Here is a 12,327-nt window from a genome sequence, read left to right as displayed (position 1 = left end):
GAATTCCACTGAAACGACCGAGCCTAACAGCTACTGACGGACTTTTCTCCTTAATGTTGGCTGATTCTTTTTGAGCGTTTTTACTTCCAATTTCCACAGCATATAGTTGAGATTAATTCTATGGTTCATATACATTACTAATTCAGTTGCAAATAAGGAAATTTAAACAAATCTGCCTACAGCTTGTTTTGGAAAAAAAAAAAAAAAAAAAAAGTCAATAATCATTCCTCATTTTCCGCTTCAGTTAATTAAGTATTTTATAAACAAGTATAATTTCTCCCTCAGGAGGCAACTGAAGAGACTTAGTCCATTCAGTATTTCTCAGGATCACATGTGAAACAGTTTCTGGTCATCCATGATACTTCTCTCTGCCCACTTCCAAACTTCTTGTCATTTAAAATAGGATGATCAGAACTAGACTGAGTATTTAAGATGCTCGTGCACTACCGACTCGCAAAATGCTATGTTGAAATTTTCTGTTCTTTCCTTGCTTTTCTAACATAGCTGATGATACAGAACGCGGGTGTATAGATTATTGTTTGCATATAGGTTTAGGGCTGTTTTTCCCTATGTAACATTGTTTTGCATTTCTTGCCATTTTATCACCCAGGCATGCAGTATTATGATTATTCTGAAATTCTGGTTGGTTCTGGATTTGACTATCCTGGATATTTGGTTTTGTCTCCAAACTCTGATATCTCATCTCCTTCTTCCCTTTCCCAGATCGTTTATCAATGTGTTCAACACTACAGATTTTAGCACAGATCCTTTGGAACTTGTGCTGAAAAGTTTTAGGCAGCCTTTGCCTACCTCTTTTAATTTCTAACTGCTAATCATTGTAGAGAATCAGCTGCGAACTGGGAATGAGCTTTAAGGATTTGTTTTGTTTTGAATAAGCAGTACTAACCTAGACTTTTTCTGCTGTTGCAGTAATTGTCTCATTTCTATTTCATGGGCAGTGTGATTTAGTTCTGAATACGCAGCTTGGTCTTCTGTTTCACTACAGATAAGATTATGTGTAGGGGAAGGCTTAGAAGTAAGGCTGGCTGTGTAATGTTAAGATTTGTTTTGGTATATTAGAAGAAAGTAGTCTTACAGTAAAATGTGTATCGTTTTATTCCATGTTACAAGAAAAAAAAAACACTTGAAAAAACAATAACCAGCTGTAGTGCTTGTATTCAAAGTTAATATGGATGCTTTTATTTGTGTGTTGTTGATCAAAACACTGGAGAGTAAGAATTCAGTCTGAATGCAGAATGTATATTGCTGCATTAGAAAATACAGTTATTATTTTTTATTTCTTTTATTTTACAGAATGATACCTTTGCTGATTTTGATTCCATGACAGATCGCCTTTTAGATGAAATTATACAGTATATACAAATTTATAATCTAACCCTTTCAAAAATCAGGTAATATCTGTTCTATACTATTTATAGAAATAAACTTAAAACTAGAGCCCTGTGTTGTTCTGAACTGCGATGCTCAGGGGCAGGCCAAAAGAGAGATGGGAAAGAGAAATTCAGGGAGGGGGAGGAATAGGGGAAAGGAGGACAAATGAGAGAGAGGGAATTCCCAGCTGAAAGAAGACTGAACAGTGATGTAAGCTCACCTGATCCTGTTGGTCATTTTAGGGCAGGGTTAAGCGTTACATTTAAGGAACTGCTGTCCTGTGCTTCCTCAGATCCTGCGTGGTAGGGTTCTGCAGAAAACCAGATAATATTTTAAGAAAGTCAAAGAAAACTGTAATAGCACTATGTCATGATAAAGTTAGCTTTCTTCTGATTTTATAGTCTCTTCACCAAGTATGATGTAGCAGACTGTCTATATTGTCATTCCGATAGGGAAATTCCATCTTACCTGTGGCGTTGAAGGGCAGCTGCATGAAAACAATATTTCATTATTTTGATGTTTTCTGATTGTTTCATCTGCTAAAAAGCATGTTTTACATCTCAATAGGAGGCTTATTCCAGTCTATACGTTCCTGTTATTTCCTTTTTCAGTTGCTTCCAGGGAATACCTGTTCCATTTATTTTCTCAAAATAGGGTACACCATTTGGGCACTTTACACCTCACTAACTCAGCTGCGTTGGAGTTAGCTCATCAATAGATGAAAGGAGCAAATTCAAGCCTGACTTCATCCATTTGTTTAGGCATCCTCAAATTATACATCTGGAAGTTTTTTTGACTGACTAGTTACACGCATTTCTTACAAATCTCTGCACTCGTGTTTGGTAGGCCTTATTCAGCTAGAGAAGGCATCTAACATGTTTAAACATAATCTCACTTTTTAAACAAATGTTTCTATTTTGAGATAGGCAAGATTTGACATGGTTATTTTTGTCTAAATCGATGATTTAAAAAGAAAAAAAAAAAGAGCACTGTGTGACTGTATTTGTGTTACGCAGACTGCATTTTAGCACTCTTGGTGTGGGAGAGGAGAGTTCCGTAACCCACCAGCACACACTGATTATCTTCTCTCTCACTCTGGGGTCTGAAGGCTGTAAAGAGCAAACCCACCCAGTTACCTTCTCGTTGCTCATACCTGAGAATTGAATCCTCGTTTGCTTTTGGTCTCCAGATCTATAAGGATTTTGTATGGCAAAAATGCCAACAGCATTGTGTATCAGAAATACCTGTTCAGTCCCTCTTTTACACTTGTCTTGTTATAGGCAAAAGGGAACACAATTCATATGCAGAGCTAAGAATTTATTGTTAGTCCAATCAGTGTTTTAATAATCTCGTAAAAATGCAGCAAAATATTACTATTAGCACTACTAAAATTCATACTCCAAATTAATGCAGAAAAGTCCCATTCTTGATATGGCTAAAGTTGTTATACAGAAACTTTCTAGTATCTTTTCTCAGGTGGTAGGCTCCCCTTCCAGCAGCTGTCTGTGTCCTAAGATTGGTGGTTTCTGTCTTCCTTAAGCAGTGGGACATCAGCATCCTGGGGCTTCAGTGTAAGGAGTCTGATGTGGTGGTTCACATCTCGGGATGTGGTGGTATCACTCTCGGGATGCACCCAAGAGTGCTGAGGGCGCTGGCAGAGGTCATTGCTGGGCCACTCTCCACCATCTTTGAAAGGTCCCGGAGAACAGGCGAGGTGCCTGAGGACTGGAGGAAAGCCAATGGCACTCCGGTCTTCAAAAAGGGCAAGAAGGAGGACCCAGGGAACTACAGGCCAGTCAGCCTCACCTCCATCCCTGGAAAGATGATGGAACAGTTAGTTCTGGGCGTCATCTCAAGGCACGTGGAGGAAGAGAAGGCTATCAGAAGTACTCAGCATGGATTCACCAAGGGGAAATCATGCCTGACTAATCTGATAGCCTTCTATGATGGTGTGACTGGATGGATAGATGAGGGAAGAGCAGTAGATGTGGTCTACCTTGACTTCAGCAAGGCATTCAACACAGTCTCCCACAGCATCCTCATAGGGAAGCTTAGGAAGAGTGGGTTAGATGAATGGACAGTAAGGTGGATAGAAAAGTGGTTGCAAGACAGAGCTCAGAGGGTTGTGGTTAGGGGTGCAGAGTCTAGTTGGAGGTCAGTGATGAGTGGTGTTCCCCAGGGGTCAGTACTGGATCCAGTCCTGTTCAATATATTCATCAACAACTTGGATGAGGGGATAGAGTGCACCCTCAGCAAGTTTGCTGATGACACAAAGCTGGGAGGGGTGGCTGACACACCAGAAGGCAGTGCTGCCATACAGAGACCTGGATAGGCTGGAGAGTTGGGTGGAGAGGAATCTTATGAAATGCAATAAGGGCAAGTGTAGGGTGCTTCACCTGGGGAGGAATAACCCCATGCATCAGTACAGGTTGGGGGCTGACCTGCTGGAGAGCAGCTCTGTAGAAAGAGACCTGGGAGTCCTGGTGGACAACAGGATGACCAGGAGGCAGCAATGTGCCCTTGTGGCCAAGAAGGCCAATGGCATCCTGGGGTGCATCAAGAAGAGTGTGGCCAGCAGGTCGAGGGAGGTCATCCTCCCCCTCTACTCTGCCTTGGTGAGGCCGCACCTGGAGTACTGTGTCCAGTTCTGGGCTCCCCAGCTCAAGAGGGACAGGGAACTGCTGGAGAGGGTGCAGCATAGGGCTACCAAGATGATTAGGGGACTGACCCTAATAAGACCTCTCTTATGAAGAGAGACTGAGGGAATTGGGTCTCTTTAGTCTGGAAAAAAGACAGTTGAGGGGGGACCTGATCCATGCTTATAAATACTTAAAGGGTGGGTGCCAGGAGGATGGGGCCAGGCTCTTTTCGGTGGTGCCCAGTGACAGGACAAGAGGTAACGGGCACAAACTTGAGTATAGGAAGTTCCACCTAAACATGAGGAGGAATTTCTTTACCTTGAGGGTGGTAGAGCACTGGAACAGGCTGCCCAGGGAGGTGGTGGAGTCTCCATCGCTGGAGACATTCAAAACCCACCTGGAGTTCCTGTGCAACTTGCTCTAAGGTGTCCCTGCTCTGGCAGGGGGGTTGGACTAGATGATCTCCAGAGGTCCCTTCCAACCCTATGATTCTGTGTTCATGGTGGGGGTTTCTGCCTCCTTAGCCTTGGATCTGCCTGGATTTATTTTCATACCTTTGTATTTTCAGTCTGCCCACATGCTCTTTCTTTTCTTTCCCATTTACTCTTTTTCCCCTGCCCCATTCTGTTACCCCGAACACTGCCTTTCTTTCCTGGGTTGTAAGATTGTGCGTCTGCAGTGACTATTAATAGACCATTGAGGACCTCTGGCATGTGATACCCATGTCTGCGCTCTTCTACACCACACTTTATTCTAGTGATACACATTTCAGCCTCACACAGAATAAATACTTGTTATTAATAGAAACTATAGTGAAACTAAAGCAACTTTAGGCCTGACTTGTTATTTCACTGCCAGGCAGTTGTTGTCATAGCTTAAACAAAGTAAAATCAGGTCAGGGCAAGACAAGAGAAATGCTGAGATTCTGTGCTGTCAGGTCAATGTAAAGCCTTGTGCCTTCAAGTAATGGCAAAATCCTATTTATTGTGCTACATTCTTATACTGAGGTAAGAAAAGGCACTCCCTTTACCATCAGAACCCAGAGCCATACCATACAGTGAACTTCAGTGAAGCAACCTTTTTTGTTCTGCCAAAGCTAATACCAGTTATTGCACCAGCACGCTACCCAGCATGTGCGTTGATGTACTCGGAACAAAATCTTTGTGCTCACTAGGAATGTGTAGCAAGCATGAACTTGAAGTTTGATTCAAACCACCAGCAATTTGTCTTATAAAACAACTGTTTGGTAAAGAATCACAGAATACTTTAGGTTGAGGGGACCTCTGGAGGTCATCTGGACCAGTTACCCGCTCTTACCGGTGCCACCTTCAAAGTTAATGAAACTTTGAAGCAAGTCAGATTGCTCAGTCATATCTGTTTAAGTTTCGAGTACGTGTGAGGATGGAAGCCTTTCCAGGACATCCCATAGCTAGGAAGTAAACCACATGTTCTTACAGTGTAGTTTTAGAAACTGTTTTCCTCACGTCGGGTCTTACATAAATTTCTGATGGCTTATATTGGATTATTCAGCTTGTCATTCTCTTCCCTAAGTAACATTGGCTCACAAAAAGAAAGCAATTTTTAATACTATGCATATGTTAAAACATCTGTTCATTGTTTCAGCACCTTTTTGATTATGGCTTTTGATGTTTGTTTTTTTTTTTTTTTTTTCTTCTGTGACTTTTCATAGTTGGACAGGATTTTTCGTTTGTTAGCACAGAATAATGAGGTTTTACTGTGTCTGATTTTCTAGTATGATCTGATTGGTAGACTGGTGCCATAAAGTGCATATAAATATTACAGTATAATTCTATTACTTCTGTGTGTTGAGATCAGAAGATGGTAATACTGCCACCTACTGTTCAAAAATGCATTGGTCTTGCAGAGCATCCCAGAGTTGTAGGTATCTGAAACAATGAGTAGGGTGGGTTATGTTTTGCCTTACATTTTCAAAACCCTTTCTGAAGGGTTTTCCTTTTTCTCCCTTTTCCTTTTTGATTTGAGCAAATCCTTAAACTTTTCTCTATTAGAAAATAATGTTAAAGGTTAAGTCCATCTTCACCTAAACATCTGAATTTGAGCGCAATATGTTACTGTAATCTTTGTTATTTTTCCAAGCCTTTACAAATTAAGGGACAAGTGTTTAATCTTTGAGGTACATTCACATAGCTAATTGTGAGCATCTTTTTTTACTCGGATGGATCTTTCATGTTTCTGAAGTTTTGGGTCAGGTGTGCCCATGTTCTTGAGAATGATAGGATTGATTGATTGATGGATCAATCTTTTTTTTTCCCTGTGATGAAATTGTCCTTTGTTATGGTACAATGTAAGAGTTTCTCATCCCTTTATGATGTTTAGTAAATAGTTGATAAACTTTCAGAGAACTGTCAAGAGAATAGCTCTGCTAATGTTCAGATCTTCTTTAGAAAATTTACTCAAGAGCAATTACATGATGCAGATCATCTCCAGGATAAACTCAATTTCTGTGGACATTTTCATGTTCCTAAAGAAATCTCCGGTTTTGTTTTTCTTTTATGGACTTTATGGTGTACTCTGAGAGAATGATTTTAAATTTTCATGTTCAAGAAAGTCAGCAGCTCAGTATTTTGTTTTGTAAATGCACTGCTGTTGTGCTGACAGCACAGAGGATACATATCTTTCACTTCTAAATTAGCTAGGCAAACATGGCAAGCCGTGGCAAAGAATTTCTGATATTGCAGTAGTTTTGAAAAACTAGTAGTAAAAGCAGACGGGAAGAATATACATATATGCTTAAACTGTGTATTGGTAAGGAAGAAACTGCCTATTCTGTCATAGAAATATATAATTAAGTCAGAGTTTTGGAGCTCAGGGGTGGCCATGACATTCTATAACCTAATGTTTGAGTTTTTTCATTTAGCTTTAAATTGGAGTTTTCAGAGTCAATAATTCTTTCTTGGGAAGCAATTAAACAGTCGAGTATAGCACTGTATTTTACACAGATATTACTGGTAGCTTTGTTTTAGCTATTTTTGTCGACAAATGTAGTGATACAGAGTAAACGGAGGGGGTGATCTTACAGGTGAAATGTGGCACATATATGATCCAGCCACAGTAGTTCTCTTATATTTTTGGATGGTTGTCTGTTCTTTCCATGTTCTGAGATTACATCTGTGAAACAGGAAGGCACTTTTTCATTCTAATTTTGTGAGCCTTGTCTCTACCATATCCCCTTTAAGTCAGTGCCTAGGATGGTGTGGTCCCTACCTCAGCAAGGATTTGTAAGCATAACTGTGTAATAACTAAAATGGCTTTATTTTGTAGTGTCCCTTCTAAAAAAATGCTTTATTACAGACTTCTGGGTATGAGAGTAGGCACCTCAGATTAAGTTATAATTACTGTTAGATACGTGAAGCTAGAGTCCCATCCATCTTTCCCCTAACTACCTTAACCAGGAAAACAACTACATGTAATATTCTCCCAGCAGACATATTCTTCAATTGCCTTCCTCAAGCTGATAATTATTTCTTTTGGTCCAACTGCTAAGCAGATTTGAGGTTTTGCTTGTACTTTAAAATAATCAGATTCAGTTGAGTAATGGTTTTCCTCCTTATAGGAGTACTTTCGGAATGCCTCTCCACTAGGTTGTTTCAGTAACTCAAACATTTATCATACTGAACACCCATCACATGCCACAGTAGTGATCTATTCAGTCATGCACAGCTCATAAAATATTTTCTGAATACTTGGTGCTAGGGAAATAGACCCAGAAATAATTTGGGGTTTGGGTGGGAGATGCTGGTGGAAGGATAGTTTGTTTTCACTAGCTTTCAAAAAAAAAAAAAGTATGAAATAATTCTAGAGGAGTTCAGACCATGTTTGTAACAAGTTTGTGCAGCTTGGGACGTGTGGACAAGCCATGTTTTCTGTGTGACCTAAAATACAGGCTTCTGAATGAAAACTTGTCATTAATTTTTTTTTTTCCTGTGCTCTTTCAGCATTTTATGATATCAGTTTTATTTTCCTCTGTTTAAAAGAAAAAAAAAAAGTTTGTCATCAAATTCTGTTTTATACTGTTTCTTCTTTTTAAACAGCTTTATCGGACACTCACTGGGTAATTTAATAATCCGTTCAGTGCTCACAAGACCTCGATTTAAATATTACCTCAACAAACTTCATACCTTCCTGTCTCTGTCTGGACCACATCTTGGTACCCTCTACAACAGCAGTGCTCTTGTTAATACGGGTAAAGTATTATTTTCAGAAGTATCACTTCAGGGGAGATTTTGTCTTTGAAATGCACTTAGCTGTTTCATGTGGGGTGCACATTTCTGCATTACTTTGATTATGAGAAAGTGCATGTTTCAGTGTCATAAGAAGAGAGAAGGGTTATAAAAATAATGTATCAATAGAAGGATGTGCAAGAGATGGTTGACATAAGCATTTTCCTTTATGTTAGATTCAGGCTTTCTGTTACACCGTAAAGAAACTCCAGTTTTAATGTGTTGAGCTCTATTTATTATAAACTGAATTTTAATATACTTAATCTGCAAAACAAGTAGGTAAGATGCATTAAGATAATTCTGAACTACTAGTAGTGTCTTTTCTCTCTCAAAAATGTCTTACAGTAAACCTTACAACCTGCAGTGTGTTTCTGCAGATGTGTTTGTACCTTATGAATGTCTGTTGTTCTAAAGATTAAATGTAGCTCTAGGAGAACTTGTAGAAACTGCCTTTTGAAATAAATGTTAGAAAATATTTTCAGGTAGCATCAAATTTTTAAAAGAAAACTTGTTTCTGAGATTACCACCTACCTCGGAGAGCCCAAACCCAAAATGACACTTATTTTCACTTAATGTGAACATGCTCATTAAAATCCTTAAAAACACTCTATAAAAATCATTAATTATTTTCTTTAGTGGCAGTTTCTTTCTTGATTGTTTTATTATTTATTTCATACAAAAATGAGAGGGAAAACTTTTAACTCACCTGTGATGAGCTCAAGAGAAGTGGCCAGGAATTGCTGGCTCACTGGAGTTACTGTAGAAATTCGTGGAAGCAGACGGAACATGGCAGCTCTTTGAATTTGGTTGAAATTGTACCATTTGTAGTCCTCAATACACTACCAGTGAGGTTCGCTTCAGGATTAAGACATCTACAATATAATTCGCTATGGGCAGCTGTTGGGCATTTAACCTAGTATAGCTGGGGACAGTTTCTTTCAAGTTTTTAATCTCTAACTGAATCTCGCCCAAATAACCCAAAATTGTTAGCTTTTAGAAATTGCATTTTTCCAAGACATGAAGAGGCAGGTCTGTTTGCTTGTTTATATAATCACCAGCAAATGGCTTCAGTTAACTAAGATTAAAGCTATCAAAGTATAATCCAAAATATATTCACTGAAGAAATAAGGATTTCTGGACTATCTAATCTCTTTTATAGTTGAAGATTGTACAAAATGTCCTTTTCATATAATAATCTTCCTCTACATTTCAAATTCCTTCAGATTTTGGAAAATACCAAGGTAATAATAAGTAATTGGTATTGAAGTCTAAATTGCTATATCGTATTTATACATTAATAACCTTCAATAAATTCCTTCAGTAGAAGATAACTATTTCCTTGAGGGCTGAATAAACACATTCTTGAGGCTGTTGGGGCTTGGTTATTTGCTTTTCTTTTGCTTGGCAAGGGAGAGATTTTCTGAAAGGCCGGTTAGCCAGTTGGCTTTGCTTATTGACTAATAAAGAAGGTACAGCATCATAGAAAATATACTATGATTTTCCTCCCAGAAAATACTGCTTCCTTTGTTCAAGTTCTGGTTAATGAATTCAGTGATTCTGTGAAGTTATTTTAGAAATCTGAGAAGTAATGCTTGTTGTTTATGCTACATATTTCAACATCAAAATGTTCTAATATTCTGTAAATTATTGAAATAGAGTTTGTATATTGCCTTATGGCTACCTTATTAATGTATTTTAATGTTTTGTTAGGTTTTTTTTTTCCTAGAAAGGCATGTACATGAGTGTACATGGTCTTCATGCTTTATTATATGTAGACAGGAAAGAATAATGAACAAAAATTTTAAATGTTTCTGGGCTTGACAATGCTGACGTGAAAAATAAAACTAACATCTGAGGAGCTAAATATATAGACTTTGTGTACTTCTACTTAATGTTTAATTAGTTTTCATATTTATCGTGGCTCTATTCTCACGTTGTACGTAACAATGCAGGACTGTGGTTTATGCAGAAGTGGAAGAAGTCTGGTTCTTTATTGCAATTGACGTGTCGAGACCATTCAGATCCACGACAAACATTCTTATACAAACTCAGTAAAAAAGCAGGTAAGCTTTGTTAATACTTACTACCTTTTAAAGGCCACTGTACAGAAACATGAATAGGAAACCTAGAAAAAAAAATTTCCAACAAGCTCCTGTTTCATTTTATTTAAGAGTTAGTTTTGCTTTAGTCCCATATTCGTCAAGTAAAAGAAACAATAAACCATTTTTGTTGCAGCAGTGGACCATTGGTTTGATACTTTCCTTTCTAACTAATAAGCAGAAGTTGTGAGTGCAGCCACTGTGGTAGCGTGTGTGCATATATCTCTATATGTATATATAGATAGATGTATATATCTATCAGCTTCCTGTTGAGCCACTGAAGCTGGTGATTTCAGTGTGATAAGTCAAGTACATATACAGTCTTTTAGAATTACGTGTTTCTGTATCTATTTTTCTTATCTATTTGATAAACATAAAATTCTGCTATCAAGTTTTTGCTAACCTGTCTTTTATTTCCTCACGAAGTTGGTCAGGGAAAACAAAAACTCATTTTGATAAAGAAAGGAAAAGTTTTACTTAGCATAATAGCTAAAAACCAAATTAAATTATTCGTACTATATCATTCATACAATTTTCTCTGGTTTGAATATTCTTATTTCAGCTGTTGGCTGAGAGCCAATTTTGGCAGTGAAGAATGTGCTAGTTAGGGGGTAATGTCTATTAAGCATTATAAAGTTGTTGAGGATTCATCTGGCAGGTATCTGTGAATGTGTGTCAGGCAAGCAGTTTGGAGCCAGAGATGCTCTTGGTGTTTTGTGAAAAACCTGGGCAAGTTTCTCCATCAAAACATTTGTAGGGTGTCACAGCTGAAATTTTGTTGAGAGCAAAGCAGTGCAGAGATACGGGCAGGAAAAGACTGACATCTAGCTCTTGAGATGTTCAACATTGAAACGTTGAGATGTTGAGATGTATAAAATTTAAAGGACTTGGAAGAAGCAGAAAAGGATGTGGAGCAAGAACAAAAATAATGGATAAGATAGAATGTTGATCAAAAACTGATTCTAGAAAAGCTTGGAATTTTTTCTCCCTTCTATTCAAAATCTACTATCACAAAGTGATTTTGTTGCTGACAAAGTGATATTTAAGGCTGAACTGGTATTTAAAGGTGAACTGCAAAGTTAAAAATTACTGAAACAACTGGATCACCATCAACTGAAGTGGTTTCAATGTAGCTTTGCAGTTTTTTGAAAATAAATGTATGATCCTAAACAGAAGTTACGAGCTTCTGAGAAGTTGCACAGTGGATGCTGGGTAAGACTGTGGGACCTGTGTTATAATCAGATTAATTAATGAGTTCGCTTTAAAGAATTTGGTATTCCTTTGTTTTATGTGTATATATCTCAACAAGACTAGAGACACTGTTATTTGAGCATTGTTGTTGATTGTAGAAATGCGACATATTTGCTTATGACAGACCTCTATATGGCAGGCTTTTTGAAAGGCCTGGATAGCATTGTCTTAAGAGTCATGACATGCGTTTCAGACTTTGTTCCCCATAAACTGTAGAATGAGCCTAAAAGTCTTAGGGCTCAGTTTCCTTTTTCTACCTTCTTACTGAAGAGAGAGAAAGAGCGTATCTTGGGCCACAGCCTCATACACTGTCTTGTTTCCAGATCCTTCAATGAGCTCGGCATGAGGGAGGACAGGTCAGGGGAGAAAGAGAGAGAGATATGTGGAAGTTTGATAATTTTATTTAAGGAGCAAAGAAAGCATGCTTTATGCTTCCCTAAAAGAGAAGGAAGAAAGTTTTCCTTTGAGGGTTGAGTCAATATACTGTATGTACACCTTAGGTGTTGGTGTCTTTAACTCTTGATACCTGTACAAGGCATGCTTCTGTCCTGCCATCTCTTTGTTCATTCACTGGGCATACAGCATGGGCTGTGCTTGACTTTCAAACCCCAGAGGAGATGAGTTTGGGATTCCCCTAGCTGTACAGTTTCTCTTCAGATTTTTAATCCAGACAGTTTGCCTACT

General features: G+C 38.3%; 1 protein-coding gene across 1 annotated transcript in view; it reads left to right on the top strand.

Annotated features, from left to right (window-relative positions):
- The window catches only part of FAM135A (family with sequence similarity 135 member A), an 80,670-nt gene that overhangs the window by 54,958 nt on the left and 13,385 nt on the right, over window positions 1-12,327 (top strand). The window contains exons 16-18 of the mRNA XM_082480891.1: window positions 1,315-1,412; window positions 8,105-8,256; window positions 10,246-10,356. Coding sequence (XP_082337017.1) covers window positions 1,315-1,412; window positions 8,105-8,256; window positions 10,246-10,356 — 361 coding nt within the window. The remainder of the gene's footprint in view (window positions 1-1,314; window positions 1,413-8,104; window positions 8,257-10,245; window positions 10,357-12,327) is intronic.

This window comes from Vanellus vanellus (assembly GCF_965231255.1).
Source record: "Vanellus vanellus genome assembly, chromosome: 3".
NCBI classification, from domain to species: Eukaryota; Metazoa; Chordata; class Aves; order Charadriiformes; family Charadriidae; genus Vanellus; species Vanellus vanellus.
The sequence above is the reverse complement of the archived record's forward strand: the minus strand, read 5'-3'. Positions and strand labels throughout refer to the sequence as shown.